The sequence below is a fragment of the Lepus europaeus genome, chromosome 14 (assembly GCF_033115175.1).
Source record: "Lepus europaeus isolate LE1 chromosome 14, mLepTim1.pri, whole genome shotgun sequence".
Taxonomy (NCBI): Eukaryota; Metazoa; Chordata; class Mammalia; order Lagomorpha; family Leporidae; genus Lepus; species Lepus europaeus.
In genome coordinates, this window is record NC_084840.1 from 3,325,820 (window position 1) to 3,346,939 (window position 21,120).

Consider the following 21,120-nt stretch of genomic DNA (forward strand, 5'->3'; position numbering starts at 1 on the left):
TCCGTGAAAAGGGAAGAAGAAACTTAGAGACCTGAAGAATATGATCTGCGTTCTCTGAGCCACTGAACTACCACCTTCCTCTGTGGAGCCCAGTGTGGCGCACAGCAGAAAGAGGAGATGTTAGGGAGAAGGTAAACTGAACAGATCGAGGAAAGCATCTTATGTCAATTTAAAAAGGGTTTGATTCTGAGGGTGAAAGGGTGTAAGGGATTTCAAGGGCTGGGATACTCAGGTCTGTGTTTTAGAAGGAAACAGGTAAACTGTAGATGTGTTTAGGAAACTGAATCAGAAAGAGGAAAGGATGGATGTCTGTGTGGCCTAGCCAGCTGGGCTATGTGGACCGAGGGAACAGGGGCGGCTGAGGTCAGTTCTGGCCGAGGCAAGTTTGGCAGCGCTCCTCGGATACCCACACTGGGGTGTTACATAGACAGTTGTATGTAAAGGTCTGGATCTCCAGGCAGTGTCTGTGTGGAGCACTCAAATCTCATATTGGAGTACCCAGGTTCAAGTCTTCCCTCTGTTGCTGATTCCAGCTTCCTGCTAACGCACAGCAGGTGCTGGCTCAGCTCCTTGGTTCCCTGCCACATGGATTGAGTTCCTGGCTTCTGACTTGAGCTTGGCCCAGCCCAGGCTGTTGTGAGCATTCAGATAGTGATCCAGCAGATGGAACCCTCTCTTACCTATCTGTCTTCCTTTCAGATGTATAAACAATATTTTTGGAGGTCTAGATTTTAGAAGGGAATGAATTACAGATAGAGATTTCTAAGTATTTTTATTGATGGAGGCTCTGGGGGTAGAGGAGGGTAGAGTTTAGGATGTAGATTTTAATGTTAGAGCAGTGGTAATCTGTGCAATTGTGGCCCTTTTTTCCATGGAATTTCCATCTGTGATATAGGTGATGACAGTGTAAACTGTAGGATCCACCCAGAGTAAGGGTGTTGGCAAACAGGAAGGGCAGGCGTGCAAGGCATTTTAGACCAGTGACAACGGATCAGTTGAAATTATTGATCATTAGATCTGAGCTGGATAGAGAAGTCAGTGAATGAAACAGCAGGCATCTGGACAGGGAGAGTTTTGAAAGAACTTGAGATTCAATTAGATTGATGAATTGAGAGTTGAAAATAATTGAGAGAACAAGAATAGAGCAATTGTAGGGTGGCCTAAGTTGTAAGTTTTTATGCAGATGATGAAAAAGGTCACAGTACGTTATCTGATGGAGGAAGGGATGAGCAGATCAAAGTGCTGAGTAGGCAAGGTTTCTAGACCCGTCACACGTGTGGGTATTGGGTTCCTGCAGAACGGTGGCGCGGCTTGGTGTGAACAAAGAATGAAAACAAGATTCAGATTGAGTAGAGAGTGAAGGTTCACTGATGGAGTAAGCATCACTGATGGAGAGGTAAATTGGTGGCATGAGCTTCAAAGAGGGAAGTTGAATAATGCTGGGAGCCCCACTGAGGGATGCAGAGGGTTCTCCCACTCCTCTGCTCCCAGAAGCCTCTACCACGGGAGACTCCTGTCACCAGAGAAGCGTGCTCAGGGAGAGCAGGCCACCAGCTGCAAACCCCGGCCTCTCTGAGAGAAGCCGAGTATCAGCATTCCCATGAAGGTTCCAGGCAGACGCGGGAGGCAGGGTGTACAATCGGGAAGAGGTATCTGGCTGTTCCTAGATGGAGCCCTGGCCTCTGCTCTCATACGTGCCTGACGTTTTCCCATTCTGGTCAGCATCAGATAGCAATGCTGGCCGGGCCTCCGTGACTGTGTTACACTTAGGTTTTGGATGCACAGAGTCTAAATATAGTCAGCCAGCTTCTTTTTATGCAGTTCTGAATACTTCCATAATTAAATTTCTATTTTGAAAATGGGAGTCTGCTACTAAGTACCATTCGTGGTAGAGGTGACTTACATGGCTTTCATGTACCAACTTCATATATTATTTGAATAGAGCCCTTTTTATTGCATTACAATATTAGGAAAATTCTATATTAAATGAGTGCAGAAATATTTTTCTTTTTTTTCCTTTCAGTGCCACCAAATATTTATGGTTCTAATGAACTTGTTCAGCTTACAGTCATCGAAGGGAATCTCATTAGTCTATTGTGTGAATCAAGTGGTATCCCACCCCCAAATATCATTTGGAAGAAGAAAGGTCAGTTTTCTGTGTTTGAAATTTATAAAATTAAATATGAATATAGAATGAATATTCATTTTATTTGACAAGCATGTTTATAAACAAATCTTTTTGGGGTTCACATGCTAAATGCTAGACAGCAAAATGGCTTTATATTAAATGTATAACCTGTGGTGCTTCTACATATTCCAAATGAAAACAATTTTGAGATTATTAACTGCTCTTCAAAAAAATTAATTTTCTACATTAATTGTTCTTTAATCTCTTGTATGATAAGCAGCTATACTCATCAAGAATCCACCATTCAAATAACTAAATTTTATTTTTCTAATAGATTTTTGGAATTATTTTCTAGAGGCAGGCATTTGGGCACGGTGGTTAAGACACCATGGGAGTCCAGCATCCCATGTTGAAGTGCCTGGGTTCAAGCCTGCTCCACCCCTAATGCCAACTTCCTCCTACTGCAAACACTAGGGGAAAGCAGGTGGTGGCTCAAGTAGTTGACTGCTGCCATCTACCTGGGAGACCTGGTCTAACGCCTGACCTGGGCCTGCCTAGACCCAGCTGTTGTAGGCATTTGGGGGAATGAATGAGTAGGTGGGAGATCTCTCTCTTTCAGTCTGTCTGCCTTTCAAAATAAGTAAATAGCAATTATTTTCTAAAGAAGTCATGTTTTGTTTTATTTTCAGTCTTATAATGTTACCTTTAATTATTCAGCTGAACAAATTAATTTTCAACTTATTCATCAACCAAAGATTTGTGCCCACTGAATATTAAATAGATCATCTAAGTGTTCAGTTCGCCTAAATCTTAGTACTTCAGTTTGTAGACCGAGAGCAGATTGTTAGTGTCGTCTGCCGTTCAGATACCGGACCTAGGAAGTTAACACAGAGGCACGCGTGCGTGTCCTGTGTGTGTACAAAGTGCTCAGTGATCTTGCCTCCTGTTCTGCCAAATGCTTGGCTTCCTCGCAGGCTCTGCTGTGCTGGCGGACTCTGTGGGCCGAGTGCGGGTTGTGTCTGGTGGCAGACAGCTGCGGATTTCAGTTGCCGAGAAGTCGGATGCAGGGCTGTATACGTGTGTGGCATCCAGCGTTGCCGGAAGTGCACAGAAGGACTACACTCTGCAAGTTTACAGTGAGTTATCGCTTAGCCAGGACCTGGATACATTGTTTTTAATACGTCCCATCTTCCATGTTACTTTCTCTTCCTATCTTTAAGATTGACTCAGAGTGGCATGGTTCTGTATGACCCACAAGTTGCATTGTGCCGACACGACAGAACAGTTACTTCTCCCTGCCTGCTGTTCACTCAGCAGCACCGCTGGTCGCCTGCAGCAGCTCACCCAAGGCAGACAAGACAACAAGGTGGCCCTGGGTGGCGGCGGGCAGAAGAGTGACCCTGTGGGCAGGAAAGATGTGGCATTGTGTCATAGCATTGATTTCCAGTCAACAAGGTGGCCCTGGTTGGCGGCAGGCAGAAGAGTGACCCTGTGGGCAGGCAACATGTGGCATTGTGTCATAGCATTGATTTCCAGTGTGTAAAACCAGTTATTGTCAAGAGTTTAGAGGACTGAAGACACTCCCATTGTCTCATTTGACCTTTACGTGAGCAGTTATGTAAGAGAAAAGCATTGCCTCCATCTTGCATTTGTGGAAATGTAAGCTCTGAGAGATTTCCGTGGCCAGCTGAGTGCACGTGGTCCACGTGTGGTAGAACCCGCTCCAGAGAGCAGGGCTGCCCTCAGCGCCCTGGACGTCTGCCCACACACGTGTGTACGAGAGTTGCCCTGCTGTTTGTTCTTAGGATCAGTATCAATGGTGATTAAAACAAGTGGAACATTAGCGTGAGAACTGTGTTGTAGTAATTATCATGCATTTGCTGTGACCATGAGAATCTAATGTATTAACAAAATCTCTTTAATTAAAAAATAAAAATAATAAAAAGAAGCAGAAGCTGGCTTTCTCTCATGGTGAGGAGTCCCAGCAGGGGAGTTGGTCAGACGCTTAATCCCATCGGGGTGGAGCCCCGAGACTCTGCTGGTCTGACCTTCACAGGTGCTATGCTGTCAAGTCCACACTGACAGCAAGGAAAGGTGGTGTCTTTCCCTCTTAACAGCAGAGCCACGGCCTTTCCCAGACCAGCCCCCACACCAGACCTGTGCTTAGATTTTCTAGGCCTGAGGTGTTTAAGGGGCACTATCATTTTAAAAGACAACTCATTAGCAGCCTTGGCTCGTCTAGCTCCATACAGAGGAGGAAGGAGCTGGCAGCAGGACATTGGGTCGTAAGCAGGCTAACCTACCTTCCATCCTAGGAAGACTCTAAGCACACGTGATGGGTCCTGGCATCTGTGTAACTTCTCAGAGCAGCAAGTTAGGAAGCACAGCATTCTTTTCTTGCTCTGTCGATAGCTTCATTTTAGGTCTGGACCCCTGAGAAACATCAGAGAAAAGTCCTGCCTATCAGTATAGCAGTGCAACGTTTGTTAGTCCTGGGTCTTTTCTCTTTTTTTTAAAGGTTTCTTTATTTTGCTTGAAAGAGTTACAGAGAGGCAGCGGGAGGGGATCTTCCAGCTGCTGATTCACTCACTCCCCAAGTGGCCACAACGGCTGGAGCTGGGCTGATCCGAAGCCAGGCGCCAGGAGCTTTTTACGGCTCTCCCATGAAGGTGCAGGGGCCCAAGGGCTTGGGCCATCTTCTACTCCTTTCCCTGGCCATAGCAGAGAGCTGGATCAGAAGTGGAGCAGCCGGGACTGGAACCAGCGCCCATATGGGATGCCAGTGTTGCAGGCAGTGGCTTTACCCGCTAAGCCACAGTACCAGCCCCATCCTGGATCTTTTTCTTTTTTTGACATAAAAAAATATATATGCAACTTTGGGGGTGGAGCTGTGACTTAGTAGGTTAAGCTTCCACCTGTGGCACTGGTATTCCATACAGGCACCAGTTCGTGTCCCAGCTGTTCCTCTTCTGATCCAACTCTCTGCCTATGGCCTGGGCAAGCAGTGGAAGATGGCCCAGGTGCTTGGGCCCCTGCACCCGTGTGGGAGACCTGGAAGAACCTCCTGGCTCCTAGATTCAGACCAGCTCAGCTCTGGCTGTTGTGGCTATTTGAGGAGTGAACCAGTGGATGAAAGATCTCTGTCTCTCCCTCTCTCTGTAACTCTGCCTATGAAATATATATGTATAGACTTTGGCTGAAAAAAATTCCTAAGTAAGAGATGAAGCAGATACTTCCTGTTTTGTTTCCTTCTGTCTTTTCCCCCCCAGTTCGACCAACCATAGCAGGCAGCGGCAGCCAGCCTACTGAGCTTGTGGTGATGCGAGGGCAGGACATCTCGCTGGAGTGTGCAGTGCAGGGTGTTCCTCAGCCCGTGGTGACCTGGACGAAGGACGGCCGCCCCCTGACCGAGGGAAGGGGACTGGAAGTACTGGACGAAGGCCGTACCCTGCAGGTGAAGAACATCCACGTGTCCGACACGGGTCGTTACGTGTGTGTCGCTGTGAACGTAGCAGGAATGACTGACAGAAAGTATGACGTAAGCGTGCACGGTAAGTCAGAAGAGGCTCCAGAGGGCTGTTTCTTGGCTGATGCAGTCTAATGTCCTGGAGGGAAGAACTTGGGCCTCAGTACCAAAAGTCTTTAGAGGATGGTCCTTGTATTTCACATGCTGTGGCTGTTACATTGCTGGGCCGGCGTCTGGTGTATGTAGTGGGCTAAGCTTCCGCCTGTAGTGCCAGCTCTCATATGGGCACTGGTTCATGTCCAGGCTGCTCCTCTTCTGATCCAGCTCCCTGCTTATGGTCTGGTAAAGTTGTGGATGATGGCCTAAGTACTTGATGCCCGTACTCACATGGGAGAACCTGGGAGAAGCTCGTGGCTTTGGATCGGCCCAGCTCCAGCCATTGCAGCCATTTGGGGAGTGAACCACCAGATGGAAGACCTCTCTCTCTGTCTTCCTCTCTCTGTAACTCTGCCTCTCAAATAGATAATAAATAAAAAAGTTTTTTTTTTTTAAATAACATATTACATTGCTTACTCTGCTGAGATAAGCATGTATTGGATATTCTTTCAGAAAACACACAATAAAGTAGAAAATTATATCATCAAGTACTTTTGGTTCAGTGCCATGCCAAGTAAAATCTTTTAATTGCATGTTTTTCAAATTAGTTGTCTTGACTCATTTAAATATAGGTTTCTTAGAGCTTCCTGACTCAACTTCAGTTGAGCGTTAATTGTACTAAAGTCAGCTTTAATATTCTAATTAGCCACAAATGTCAGTAGGAATAGACCAAACATACACATAGTTAGAGACAACTATTTGGATATGTACCATATGAACTATATTTTTTATATATAGAAATATATAGAATATATATATAGAATATATAGAGAGAAATATTGTTAAATTTAAGACACAAATCTTACAACCTAAATTAAAAGTTATTTTTTCTGTTCTACTTACTTATTTGAGAGATAGAGAAAGGGAGAGGCAACGAGAGAGTGGTCTCTCTTAAATGCACACAGTGTTTCCAGAAACACGATGTAGGTCTCATGTAAGCATCAGGAACCCAAGTACTTTAGCTATCACTGCTGCCTCCTAGGGTCTGCATTAGCAGGAAACTGAGATCAGAAGCCAGGGCCCGGGATTGAACCCAGACACTCTGATGTGGGATGCAGGTTTCCTGCTTGACATCCCACCAAAGTCTTACTCTCTAGGCCAAACACCCATGCACGGATCTTGTGGCTTAAAGCCAGTTGAGATATGCTTAAAGTTCAGCATTAATAACCTGTAGTTTGCAGGTATTGCATATACCAAATCAGAACATAGAAAATAATTAATCTAAAGTATCTGCTTGGTAGATTGCTCTCAGTTTTTAAGCTTAGAAATTTTTTTGGAAAACCTGCCAGTGAGAGGGTCATGAATCAGTATCATAAGTTTACCATAGGGACTGGCGCTGTGGGCATAGCAGGTAAAGCTGCCACCTGCAGTGTCGGCATACCATGTGGGCACCAGTTTGAGTCCTGGCTGCTACACTTCTGATCAGCTCTCTGCTGTGGCCTGAGAAAGCAGTAGAAGGTGGCGTGGGTCCTTGGGTCCCTGCACCCATGTGGGAGACCCAGATGAAGCTCCTGGCTCCTGGCTTCAGTTTGGCACAGCTCTGGCTGTTGTGGCCAGTTGTGGAGTGAACCGGCGGATGGAGGACCTCGCTGTCTCTCTCTCGCTCTTTCTCTCTGCCTCTTCTTCTCTCTCTGTGTAACTTCAACTTTCAAATAAATAAATCAATCTTCATAAATAAATAAATTTACCATGAATGATGAGTGACACATGGAAAATTGCTAGCCACTATGGGAATAGCAATATGAAAGTCACTTGCTTCCAAGAGTTAGTGGGAAAGAAGAGCACTTTGCCTTCCAGAAATTAACATTAATAAATAAATAAATAACATTAAACAAAAAAAACAAAACTGCATCATTGTTGTGATTGCTTATTTGCTTACTATTGGCTAGGAAAATGGGAGTTTTGTTATTGCCAATAAGTTGTGTAGGTGTTAGTGTTTGATATACATTAGCTACCTTCCTTCCCACTTCCTGTTGGTTTGGTTTTGTCTTACAGCCCCACCAAGCATCATAGGAAACCAGGGGGCACCTGAAAATATCAGTGTGGTAGAAAAGAACTCGGTATCCCTGACCTGTGATGCTTCAGGAGTTCCACTGCCCTCAGTCACCTGGCTTAAAGACGGGTGGCCCGTCAGCCTTAGCAGTTCCGCAAGGATTCTCTCAGGTACTCCACATCCCGGGGGCCTGATCATCTGCCTGGCCACAGATGGTCACACCTTCTCATGAGTTCCTCGTTCTTCCATGTTTTCGTTGTTTTATTTTTCTTTGTGATGTAGCTTCCATGATACCCATTACTAATCATATTAAGAAAAAGATAATTAGACACAGGGAGCTATATAAAAATGGAGGAAATCTCTAGCTCTAGATTTGTTTAGAAAATATTACTTAATACTTGATTATGGCCAGTGCCGCGGCTCAATAGGCTAATCCTCCACCTGTGGCGCCGGCACCCCGGGTTCTAGTCCCGGTTGGGGCGCTGGATTCTGTCCCGGTTGCTCCTCTTCCAGTCCAGCTCTCTGCTGTCGCCCAGCAGTGCAGTGGAGGATGGCCCAGGTCCTTGGGCCCTGCGCCCACATGCAAGACCAGGAGAAGCACCTGGCTCCTGGCTTCAGATCAGCACGATGCGCCAGCCGCAGTGGCCTTTGGAGGGTGAACTAACAGCAAAGGAAGACCTTTCTCTCTGTCTCTCTCTCTCTCACTGTCCACTCTGCCTGTCAAAAAAAAAAAAAAAAAACTTATTTCTTAAATCATGGGGATGTCACAGCATTTGTACTAGGAGGAGGACCAGTCTGAAAAGGGAAGGATTAGAAGAGCTACAACTGACCCCCAAGTCTACAGTAAATCCTGCTGCTTAGTGAATATTGTCAAACTAACCTTGGCTAGAAGAACCTCAGCCTGCTCACTACTGAATGTTTGCGTTTCTCGGATGGGATGGTTTCCCATGAGCTAAGACGTTATCACAACTGTGAAAAAGACAGTCGGCTTATTTCTCATCTAAGTCTGCAGGAGACCTGGGAGGCTTGTCCCAGAGGGATCCACAGAGGGTCTTCTCTGAGGCACTGCCACAGGAGCCTGTGCCCGGCCGCGGCTAGCACAGGCCGCGGTGACCTGGAAACACACTGAGATCATCTTGCCAAGTCTGCGGTTCACAAAAAGCTTGGACACTTAGAGAAAGACCTAATATGTTGAATGAAGGCTTCCAAATTTAAACATACCTCATGCGGGGACTTTCGAGCCAAACCAAACTAGAGGAAGGTTAAATAAATATTTGCACTTAGTATTTAGAGCCATTATTATCAGAAAAGTAAATACAGTATTTTGCCACAGTAATAAATTATCTTTTCCTCAGTGAGAAGAGGAATCAGCTGTACCCTAGACCTAGCAAACCCTGTTAGGAAGATGAAGAAGAGATTTACTGACGGTCTTTGTAAAGGAAGATTGTGAATGATAGCAAAAGAGTACTTCGCCCACAGAAAACAAACCTGGCGGTTTACTTAGCACATAATGAAGATGAAATATTTACAGGGCAGTGGATTTGAAAGGATTATGTTGGTTGTGTCTAGTGGCAGGGATCAAGAGCAGTGTCATGAAGATAAGACGGATAAAACGAGTTAGCGTTTTTAAAGTCAAGAGGAGCTGCTTAGGTGGTAGTAAGCCTCTGAGCCTACCTCTTTTCAGACAAGACGTAGAAACCCGCTGTTGGGCTTTTTCAGAAAAGCTCCTTTCCTGGTGTTGGGATTAGGTCCAACCTGCTTCTGGCTGGCCTGGGTCAAGGACGCACATTTCTGTAACCACGTCCACTGCCTGGAGCACTGGGTTGGCGACCACAGGCCAGAGACTGCAGTTTGTGTCATTGCTTGTAAAGTGAGGCTCTCGGGCTTTCTTGCAAGAGGAAGTGAGCCGAGGAAGCTGTGCCGCGTTATCCTCCTGGCTGAAGCCACATGGTAGCCTCGCTGATCTGAAGTCACAGGAGTGTCTAAGTCCTTTTCTGCCTGGCAAGAGTTTGTTTTAAACACGTTCAGAGAATTCCTGTACCTGTTTGCCAAAATCCAGCAGGACAGTCGGATGTGTTTGTCTGAAATAGAAATTCCTAGGTTCCCTTCCAGAGTGCTGCTGGGAAAGTTCCACATCAGTTTCTTGGGTGAATAGAGTTGGGAGACTCCTGACAGAGCCAGATCTGGGTGCTCTAATGTGAAAGCTTATGTTTAGCTCTGACCTCTGTCGCGGTTGTTCACGTCCAGGGTGCTAAGTACGGATATGCCAGCTGGAAGACGATGACAGGGTCTGAGAAAGGGCTGCGTGTTTTTCTTACACTTTCTCACATGCTCCTAGTCCTAGGCAGGCCTGTTCAGTTCATGTGTTGGTTCCTCCCCCTTTGCCCTCACCGGGCGTCTCCTCCAAATCACAGCTTCAGTCTACACCCATTTCTTGGAGGAAGAATATTTCTGCAAACAAAATGTTACAAATGGTAACAGCATTGAAATGTTGTATGAGGTGACCCCATAACCATAACCTTTCTAAGGTCAGGTTCAGACGTCACTGTCTGTGCAGCTCCATTTCTTGCTTGCTGTCACCTGGAATCGTGTAGGTATTTAAGTCATCTGGCTGTTTGCTTTCCCAGGAGGCAGGACACTGCGGCTGATGCAGGCCAAGGTAGAGGATGCGGGCCAGTACACGTGTGTCGTCAGGAACGCAGCAGGCGAAGGAAGAAAACTCTTCGGACTTTCAGTATTGGGTACTTACATCATTTGCAGTATCTAGAAATTGGCTTGAATACGTGCTGGAAGTTGGGTTTGCATTTCCTTACAGCTTGCTCTCGTATCTGTGTTCTTTGGGCCCTGGGCTGTGAGTCTTGGCAGAAACTCCATGTTGGGGTTACTGGGAGACGATGAGTCTGTGTGGCTGAAATGCCCTGTGTTGCCAATGCACAGTTGTCGCAGATTTCTTGAAACGCTGAACAACTTGTTTTTTGGGAGCACTTATCAGAGTTATGGTGGGAGAAATAAATGTCGAGTAAATGTTCTTACTCTTGATTTGTTAAGCAATTTGTATGCAAACCTTTGTGGTTTATTTACAATAAAACTCACTAGAGTTGGATTCATGGCATAAAACTTTATATTTTAAATGGGTATTGATCAAAATATTGTTATAACATTCTAGAACTCAAGTATTGAATGGTAATTAGCAGATTTGTTGTAAGGATTATAGCAGTCTAAAAATGCAATTGTGGGTGCCTATTAAAAAAAAAGCCCCGCTGTTGGAGCTCTGATTTCCTAGGTTTTGGTTCTGTTTTGTTTGCTTTTTCAGTTCCGCCTCACATTGTGGGTGGAGACAAACTGGAAGACGTGAAGGTGAAGGAGAGGCACAGTGTCAGGCTGACATGTGAGGTGACAGGTGAGGTCTGCTCCCCTCCCCTCGTGCGGCCCCCAGCCCCGAGGCTCGCCCTCGCCACTCTGAGTCAGTGATTGAGAGAAAGGAGACATTTGGAATGGAATTGCGCCCCGTGTAGCTGTACCAGTGAGGGATAAACCTGCCCAGATGCTGTGGAGATGAGGAGGAAGTACCCACAAGAGAGGGAGGGAGGGAGGCGGGGAGAATTGAGGAAGACACTCGTCTCCATTCTTCTGCCTCAACTTGGATGTGGTCTTCCTGCCCCATCTCCCCACGTTCTCTTCCCTCGGCTGTGTGTTCACTTCCTTTCCTTTTTGGGCATTTTGGTAGAAGGGTGTCATTATTTTATGGTGGAAATCACCTGTGAACAAAATTGTCACCTTTTGTTAACTTGTAGCATTTTAACAAAGAGAATAGAAACTAGGAAAAATAAATCAAAAGTGAACAGTTATAAATCCAGTTTCTTGAGCCGGCGGCGTGGCTCAATAGGCTAATCCTCCGCCTTGCAGCGCCGGCACCCTGGGTTCTAGTCCCGGTCGGGGCACCCAATTCTGTCCCGGTTGCCCCTCTTCCAGGCCAGCTCTCTGCTGTGGCCCGGGAGTGCAGTGGAGGATGGCCCAAGTGCTTGGGCCCTGCACCCCATGGGAGACCAGGATAAGCACCTGGCTCCTTCCTACCTTTGGATCAGTGTGGTGCGCCGGCCGCAGTGTCCCGGCCAGGGCTGCCATTGGAGGGTAAACCAATGGCAAAGGAAGACCTTTCTCTCTCTCTGTCTCTCTCTCTTGTTGTCCACTCTGCCTGTCAAAAATAAATAAATAAATAAATAAATAAATCAGTTTCTTTACCACCAATAATCAAAGTAAGCAAAACTTAATACGACCTTTTCCCAGCCTGTGTTTATTGTACATGGCCTTGCAGGTTTAAAGGAACAGTGAGAGTGGCCCTTAATGTTTTCGAAAAGTCAGCATTTTAAGGAAGATTTGATGAGCTTCTTGTTTCACTGTTCAGATGCCTCTTGGGAGCAATACATTTAAGGAAGCAAGGAAATCTTTCTAATTTAAGTCACTTAACCTACCCATGGTTTCTTCTAGAAACATTGTGGCTACTAGTAACTGCTGCTGCTTAGAGAACGTTCGCCTAAAGTTTATACCATCTCCCCTCAGGGTCTCCTGTTTTAATCTGTTACCCTTGCCTTCTGTTCCTAACGTGATTTGCTTTTATGTTTTAAAATGTCAAAAAATTACATGAATAATTAAAAATAATATTTAACATTAGTCTGATTTTAAAGCAACTATAAAAAGACCTTTTCCCTATAGATTGTATTTATTAACAGAGCAATTAATATATTTATATCTTTATATACCTGTCCAAATGCTAGAATCCTTATGCAAACTCAGGATATCCGAATTATTTAATTAATGGTCTTATATTTTTACAATTTTTTTTCCCAAAAATACAGATTCGTAGAAAACCAGTATGAATGCAGAGGTATTTATGAGTAAAAATTTTAATAAAAATGCATACCCCAATTCTCAGTGTGGTATAAATTTAATTAAACATGCCAATTTTGAATCATTTCACTTACAGATGGAAACCACATATACTTGAAAATTACTTGTAATGTATGTGTAGTCTTAAAGTCATAGCAGAATCATTACTACGGTAAAATAGGGACTTGCAGATTTATTTTAAAATGAAGGGCCCCTGCATTGTTTGAGAAGTGGGACTTGGAGGAAGGGAAGTGAGTGAAAGGCCCCTTTCAGAGTTTATCAGCTGCAGACGTGAGGGTCTGAGCCAGTGGCTCTTTCTCACAGGGAATCCAGTCCCAGAGATCACGTGGCACAGAGACGGGCAGCTCCTGCAGGAAGACGAAGCCCATCACCTTATGTCTGGTGGCCGTTTTCTACACATTCGCAAGGCCCAAGTGTCGCACACTGGAAGATACACGTGTCTGGCTTCCAATTCGGCTGGGGACAAGAGCAAAAGCTTCAGTCTGACTGTGTTTGGTAGGTATCGGTTCTGCCTCAGATCGTGAAGAACCAAACATGACTGTGGTTAAGTCCTTTACTTTGTTTAGTTAATGTTTCTATTGTAGATTTTAATTCTGTAAGGAGTACCAACCCTTGTGTACAGTCTTAAAGTCAGTTGAGCTACATGGGAGTATACACATTTTTGTGGTCTTCTGTTTTTGTGGTTATTGGCTATACTGTGTTGTGAGTACATAGATGTTCCCACACATAGGAAACTCTCATGGCCTTGAAGAGATGTATGAGAGAGTTTCTTTTTTTCTAAGATTTATTTTTATTTATTTGAAAGACAGAGTTACAGAGCAGTAAAGACAGAGAGAGAGGTCTTCCTTCTGCTGGTTAACTCCCCAGGTGGACGCAATGGCCAGAGCTGCGCTGATCCAAAGCCAGGAGCCAGGAGCTTCTTCTGGGTCTCCCACGTGGGTGCAGGAGCCCAAGGACTTAGGCCATCTTCCACTGCTTTCCCAGTCCATAGCAGAGAGCTGGATCAGAAGAGGAGCAGCCAGAACTAGAACTGGCGCCCACATGGGATGCCGGCACTTCAGGCCAGGGCTTTAACCTAGATGCACCACAGCTCCGGCCCCATGAGGGAGTTTCAAAAGATTCATGGGAAAATGGAATTAAAAGATGGTACACATGGTCCATAAGCTTTTCAAAGCCCTCTTGCTTATGTAAGAAGAGTTAAAATACCAGATAATGTAGAAGTGTCAAATGAATAGAATATATAACTAATTATTCCATACAACAAATATAGATCCCACAGTCTTATCAAGGAGTGCATCCCCACACCCAGCATGGTGTTGTGCAGGAGTGCGCGGAGAATAGTGCACACAGGTTCCTGAACCTGCTGTCCTGACGCCCGCCCTCCGCACACATCCAGGCGGCCTGGGAAAGGCTGGAGCCCAGCCCTGATTGCCTCAGCTCTGCTGGACCTGCCTGCTCAGAGATGCCTAAGCTCCTCATGCCTCATTCCTCCCACTACCGATGATTCCCTGCCCGCCCCCGCCCCAGCACTGGCCCATCTCCAAGTTGGTCCTTCTGTGCTCCCTGGAAACCTGACTTGAAACCCTCTCCATCTCTGGCTGCCGTTGAAATTCGGCCCTTCCTAGAACTGTCATCTGCAGTGCAGGCCGCGCACTTTGTGCTGGGAGTCCACGTCATGCTGTCTGACCACATCACCTTCCCCAGCCCCACCTTTACCATTGCCTGGTGCCCACTCCCGTTTACTGGAGACTGGGGGTTCTGCATCAGAGCCGCTTTTTCCACCGACTTCATACAGTTGAGGCTGCTCAAAACGTGTTTTTGCAGCTCTCACTCTACCCAGCCGTCAACTCAAGGCCTTTAGCCTTCCTCTTCCCAGGGTGTTGAGTTATGGTTCTTGTTCCCAGTCACTGTTTGCACTCCTGCCCTGACCCTGTGTCTGCCTGCCCGCCTTCCACGTGTCACTCACACTGCCTGCCTCACTTGCTGCTTCGCCTCTGCTTCCTGTCCCTGCTACTTCCTGTTGTAACCACTCCTGTCTGTAGGTGGGGTCTCTGCCCACACTGTTCCTGATACCTGACTCGCTGGGTCCAGCAAGTATCTCAGCCCCAGCCTTGCTGATAGGTGTCGTACGTTGCCTGGCTACTGTGAGCACCTTGTGGTCCCTTCCTCTCCCCGCAGGGGACTCTTACTTGGGCCTGTCTTCCACACTGGCTCCCCCGGTGTTCTCTCCTTTCACTGCTCTTGTTCTCTAGGTACTCTGTGCAGCGATACATTGCATTCCCACTGAGGTAATTCTCCTTCCTGTAAACTGGTGATGTTTAAATCGGCACCTGCATCCCAGTCCTTCTCTCAAGCTTCAGACTCCTACATGTGACTGCCTGTTGGACATTTCAAGCAGAAATGCTCAGGGGCACTTAAATTTCAAGATACTCAGAACTGAACCATCTTTTCCTCCTACGTGAGAAAGCCTTTCTTTGTTTTCTACTTACATTGCTGCTCTGCAGCTTAGCTCTGTTCCCAAGCAGAAAAAACGGGAATTTATCTTTGACTCTGGCCCTCCCCAGTCCTCTCACTGCCAGTTAGCATCCGACGTCTCTCCATGGTCGGTCCCCCCCTTGGTGCCTTCCGTCAGTCACTTGTCATCGCTCAGGAAACACACACACCTGTCTCTGTTGTCCTTGCATCCAGTATTTTTTAAATTTTATTCATTTATCTTTTTTTTGAGTGAGGGACACACGGAAAGACAGAGCTTCCCAGATGCCCACAACAGTTGGGGCCAAAGCCAGGAACCAGGATTGCAGTCCCAATCTCCCACATGGATGGCAGGGACCTAACCAGAGCCTCCTGCCTTCCAGGGTCTCCATTAGCAGGGAGCTCGAGCGAGGCGCCAGAGTGGGGTATCCAACCCAAGCACCTGGGTGTGGATGCAGACATCTTAACTGCTAGGCTAAAGGCCCACTCCTGTTGCTTCCGACGTTGACCGACTTGACTCGATCCTCTGAGTGCTCCTGCCTGACCCTCCCTGTTTACAGCTCTTCTCTCAGGATGCCCTCTCTCATTACTCGTACCCTCTTTCGCCTGCTGGCCACGCTAGGCATCCACGGCTCACTTTCAGACCTGCGGACGCCATATCTCAGACTGGACCTGATGAACTGCCACACTACTGCAGCACTCCTGTCATCTCTGCCCTTACTACAGAGTGTTAGGATTCCTTCTCTTTTTTAAAAATTTTATTTATTTATTGGAAAGGCAGAGTTACAGAGACGGAGATCACTCATTTGTTGGTTCACTCCCCAAATGGCCACAGCAGTCCAGGGAGGGGCCAGACAGAAGCCAGGAGTTTCATGCAGGTCACCTACGTGAGTGGCAGGGGCCCACGTATGTAGGCCATCCTCTGCTGCTTTCCCAGGCACAGTGGCAGGGAGCCGGATTGAAAGAGGAGCAGCCGGGACTCAAACTGGTGCTCATATGGATGCTGGCGTCTCAGAACCAGCTTATCCCACGGTGCCACACGCCAGCCCTCAGATTCCTTCTTTAGGTGTCATCTCCTCCATTACCCAGTGAGCATTTGGGGGACTCTCACTGCTTTAGTGTGGAATCAGAACAACTTGTCAGTTATGTTCTGTAAGTTAAGGAATGGAATTACATAATTACACAAATAAATACAATGGAAATTTAGAAATCACATTTAGGAAAATTTCTACAATGTGTCTTCAATCAAATTTTAAACCTTCTTCAGTGTCTCCAACAATTGCTGGTGTGGACGGTGACAGTGGCCCTGAGGATGTCACTGTGATCCTGAACAGCCCCACGTCTTTGGTCTGTGAAGCTTATTCCTACCCCCCAGCTACCATCACCTGGTCGAAGGATGGAGCCCCTTTAGAATCCAACCGAAATGTTCGCATTCTCCCAGGTAATTCATTCATTTCAGATGCCCAGGATGCATCTGTGTCACCAACGACTGTGGAAAAGCAGAATCGTTTTGGTTGTTGTTTTGGGAAAGGTACCCATGTTGTTGTATTATGGTATTCTGATATTTTAATTTAATTTTTACATATAGCTTATAATCTAAGGTACTAAAATTACATTTGGAAGGATCAGAATAATTAAGTGAAAAATGCTACCATGCAATCAATTAATGTCTAAAATATATGGAGTGTCAAAAAGGCTATAGATTCATTTCTTATTGGACATTGAAAGGGAGTTTGTATTTGTGCTTATTTATTCCTTTATTGAGTTGTTTTGAGAAGTAGATCTCCCATCACCTTTCCAGATGGAGACGATGGCTGGACCTAGGCAAGGCTGAAGCTATGAGCCGGGAACTTAATCCAGGTCTCCCATGTGGGTGACCCGAACCCTCCTACTTGAGTCAGGTGCTGCCCCCGAAGTGCACATTAGCCAGACGTTGGAGTCAGAACCAGAGTCAGATCTCAGAGCCAGAAACTCCCCTCAGCTGCAGGCATCCCAGATGGAATTTAATTGCTGCACCCAACTCCTACCCCTTTCTCTCTTTAATACCTGGCAAGATGAATGAAATACAGCTAAGAAATAGAAACTCTGGATTTAAGTCACAGTCTCATGTGGAAAAAAGATAGTATCTGTGAAAAGTTACTTCACAGCACGAACCATGGAAAATCATGGTTTATAAATGGTCTAGGGGCGTGCTAAATTGAGTAGTGACAAGTTTTATAAGAATCCAAAAGAAGAAATGGCTACCATGGGCTGAACTGGTCAGAAACAGCTTTGTTGCTTATGTCAGAACTTGGCCTAGACCTTAAAGTTTCTAGAATTTTGTTGATTAAAAATGAATTAGAAGGGCTTTCACATCTGAACTTTGGTCAGTTGAGGACGCTGAAGATTTGAAGGGGGCGGTGCCCTCCCAAAGCCTGCTGTAGCAGAGCTAGACTCTGCTGGGTCGGGGGGAGGGAGAAGATGGTGGCGGCAGAAACTGCTGCCGAGCGGAGGAAACATGGGCCCCTAGCACAGTGGTGTCTGGAAGCCTGGAGGGCCAGAAGGCTGGGGTCGTCACTGCAGAGGCCCGCTGGGGACCCCGAGGTGGTCCCTGCTGCCACACAGTGACCCGCACTGTCGTTCCTCTTCCTTCAAGCTCCACCTCAGAACGGGCGTAGGATAGAAGCAGCGTTTCAGCAGCAATAGCAGACAGCCCTGTGGCTTGTGCAGACTCTGCTGCCACTGTGATTTCAAAGACTCTGATGTCCCACGATTTTCCAGGAGGGCGGACCCTGCAGATCCTGAATGCGCGAGCAGACGATGCTGGGAGGTACTCCTGCGTCGCCACTAATGAGGCTGGCGAGATGATAAAACACTACGAAGTGAAGGTCTACAGTAAGTGCCCAGAGCACCTCGCGTTGCGCATCTCCCTCACTTCTTTCTCAATCCTGTTCTTCGTTCCCGGTTCATAATTACTCAGACTCGTTAAAGACTGCCGTGTCTGCAGCTTGCTTCATTAAGGATGGAGTGAATTAAGCATTGTGCCCGTGACCTCAATTGCTTAAAGATGTGAAGAGCCCACTCTGCTCGCTGCCCCCTTGCTGAGACCGAGGCAGGGCCTCTGCCCCCAGTGTCTGGTTTCCTTCTGCATTACTGTCTGCACTGAGTTGAAATGCTTGCTCAGACGAAGCTGTAGGTGTATGTGCCCTGCCTGAGGTCCTCAGGGCCAGGAGGCTCTCCCAGTGTACCTTGACCTGTTAAGGCAGAGCTGATACGGCCATTAGTAGAATCCGCATTTCAGGATTTTGTCTTTGTTTTGTGAAGGAAGAGTTGACTTCGTGATGATCCTTTGCTCTCTGACTTGATACCTTAATGATGAATAATGAACAGGTATTACAGATTGTGCTAGACTGTGGATCTGGTACCGACAGAGCGCCCTGCTCTGTGAAGGACCTTAGCCTCATTGTACTGTGAGGGTGAGGGGCGGAAGGCGTCTCCCTCACTCTGTAAACACTGCTGCTTCACCAGGCGCTGGCAGAGGCATCTCCTCGTGGGGTGGTCCTCAGTGTGCTTTCCAGGGTATTCTGTGTGCTGAACATAACCAAGGGCTAACTCTCCCATCTTTGCCTTATGCAGTTCCACCCATAATCAGTAAAGGGGACCTTCTGGGGCCAGGCGTTTCCCCTAAAGAAGTGAAGATCAAAGTAAACAACACGCTGACCCTGGAGTGCGAAGCCTATGCGGTTCCTTCAGCCTCCCTCAGCTGGTACAAGGATGGACAGGCCAGTCACGGTTTTTTTCACTTGCTGATGATTTCTTAGACTAAAATGGAGAATTTTTAAAAAGACACAAGTGACTCAGAACCAATATGAACTTAAAACTAGCCAATCCCATGCTCCCAGAGTCTAAAACTGTGCCCACCCTGTAGCATGCTGAGCAGTCTGGAATTGTTCCATTGCTGGAATGAGTACAGTTGTCTGGAAACCTGGCCCCCTGCCCACTGCATCCGTTAGGGAGCAGTGTTTCTGTCCTGTGGTTTGACAAACTCAGTCAATGCCGTAGGTGAGAAGCACATAGCCGATTCAGCGTCATCGGCATACCTCGGACACTACATTTATCCCGAACTTTGTTCAGACACCTTCCACTCTTACAAAAGGTGACAGTTACAGTCTCGTAAGACACAGAAGCAGAATTAGAAGGTGACGAATGCCTAAATCCAGTTATGGGGCAGGGGGCAGTGAGAGGCTTCAGCTGAAAAGCTGACCTTTAAGCCTGTGATCTGACTTCAGACCATGTACCTTACGTTCTTCCATGCAGGTGCAGGTGTTAAAGACATGAGCGGTGCTCCTAGACCAGAATGGATTGTTAGTTGTTAACACTGTGCTTGATGTGGGTGTGAAATAGCCAGGCTGCCGTTTGTCCTGCTTCACACATAATCAACTCAGTGGTCAGTGGAATTCCCACTGGAGAAGTTCAGGTCACAGTCCCAATTCGAGATGCAGCTTTATTGTTCAGATCACAGATGGATTTTTGCAATGCTGGCAGCTTGAAAAAAAATCACTTGTAAAATAAGCAAGTTTCATCTGGAAGCCGTTGTAAAAGAAAAAGTATAGAACTCCCAGTGTGTTCTGTTTATGGTTTCTTTTCTAACTACAAGCAGACTGCTTGGTACAACATCCATTCTATATGACTTTGCTTGGAAACAAATAATCTTTCTCCTTTAAAATCATGTTATTATCATGCTTTTAATTTTCTTTAAAGCCTTTTTATTCCTTATAGTTACTATACATTTGCACACACAGAGAAATACAGATACAAAACCTTCTTAGAAACTAGAATTGCACTAGAAATGAGATAATTTTGTGTTTTTTAAATTTCATTATGAATATTTAAATTAGACCTTCAAATTTAGACTCCAAGTTGTTAAATTATAATGCTTTAAACTGCTAACACTTTTGGGGTTGGAATTGGTTCCCTGGAATATAAACCATAGAAAATTTTAATTATTGTATTGTTTTTTTTTTTTTTTAAGATTTATCTATTTATTTGAAAGGCAGAGTTACAGAGAGGCAGAGGCAGAGAGAGAGGGAGAGGTTCTCCATCCGCTGGTTCACTCCCCAGATGGCTGCAATGTCCGAAGCTGTGCCAATCCTAAACCAGGAGCCAGGAGCTTCCTTCGGGTCTCCCACATGGGTGCAGGGGCCCAAGCACTGGGCCGTCTTCCACTGCTTTCCCAGGCCACAGCAGAGAGCTGAATGGGAAGTGCAGCAGCCAGGACTCAAGCCAGTGCCCATATGAGATGCTGGCACGGCAGGCGGCAGCTTTATCCGCTATGCCACAGTGCCAGCCCCAATTATTGTATTTTTAAGTGATAAAATTTTAATCATGATTCATTGCATCTCAAGGTATTTATTGAGCATCTGCTATTTGCCAGACATTATTTTATGTATAAGGGATATACAGCTATGACAGAAACAAAATGCTTTGCCCCTACTAAGTTTAGAGAGATGAAAAAATCTAAACAAACCAATGAGTAGAACATAGAATGTCAGTTAAATGTAGGTGTCACAGGGGCTGGCACTGTGGCGTAGTGAGTAAAACTGCTGACTGCAGTGCCGGCATCTCCCATATGGGTGCCAGTTTGAGTCCTGGTTGTTCCACTTCCGATCCAGCTCTCTGCTATGGCCTGACAAAGCAGTGGAAGATGACCCAAGTCCTTGGGCCCCTGCACCCGTGTGGGAGACCTGGAAGAAACTCCCAGCTCCTGGCTGTGGATGGGCACAGCTCCGGCCATTGCAGCCGTTTGTGGAGTGAGTCAGCAGATGGAAGACCTCTCTCTGCCTCTCTGGAGATCTGCCTTTCAAATTAATAAATAAATCTTTTAAAAAAAGTAGATGACACAGAGAAAACACAGAGACTGGGATTCCAATTGTGTGGAGTGTGATCTCTTATTAAGACAAGGAAAACATCTTTGGTAAGGTTTGATGTACTTAAGTGAGAACCCCCAAAAAGTGAAGG

At 46.2% G+C, this 21,120-nt stretch overlaps 1 protein-coding gene across 1 annotated transcript in view; it reads left to right on the top strand.

The window, feature by feature from the left end:
• Positions 1-21,120, top strand: part of HMCN1 (hemicentin 1) — a 447,479-nt gene that overhangs the window by 301,262 nt on the left and 125,097 nt on the right. Inside the window, exons 46-55 of the mRNA XM_062211414.1 lie at positions 2,024-2,146; positions 3,103-3,264; positions 5,398-5,679; positions 7,746-7,913; positions 10,371-10,484; positions 11,057-11,143; positions 12,955-13,146; positions 16,391-16,564; positions 17,884-17,997; positions 18,739-18,884. Of these exons, the coding sequence (XP_062067398.1) occupies positions 2,024-2,146; positions 3,103-3,264; positions 5,398-5,679; positions 7,746-7,913; positions 10,371-10,484; positions 11,057-11,143; positions 12,955-13,146; positions 16,391-16,564; positions 17,884-17,997; positions 18,739-18,884 (1,562 nt within the window). The remainder of the gene's footprint in view (positions 1-2,023; positions 2,147-3,102; positions 3,265-5,397; positions 5,680-7,745; positions 7,914-10,370; positions 10,485-11,056; positions 11,144-12,954; positions 13,147-16,390; positions 16,565-17,883; positions 17,998-18,738; positions 18,885-21,120) is intronic.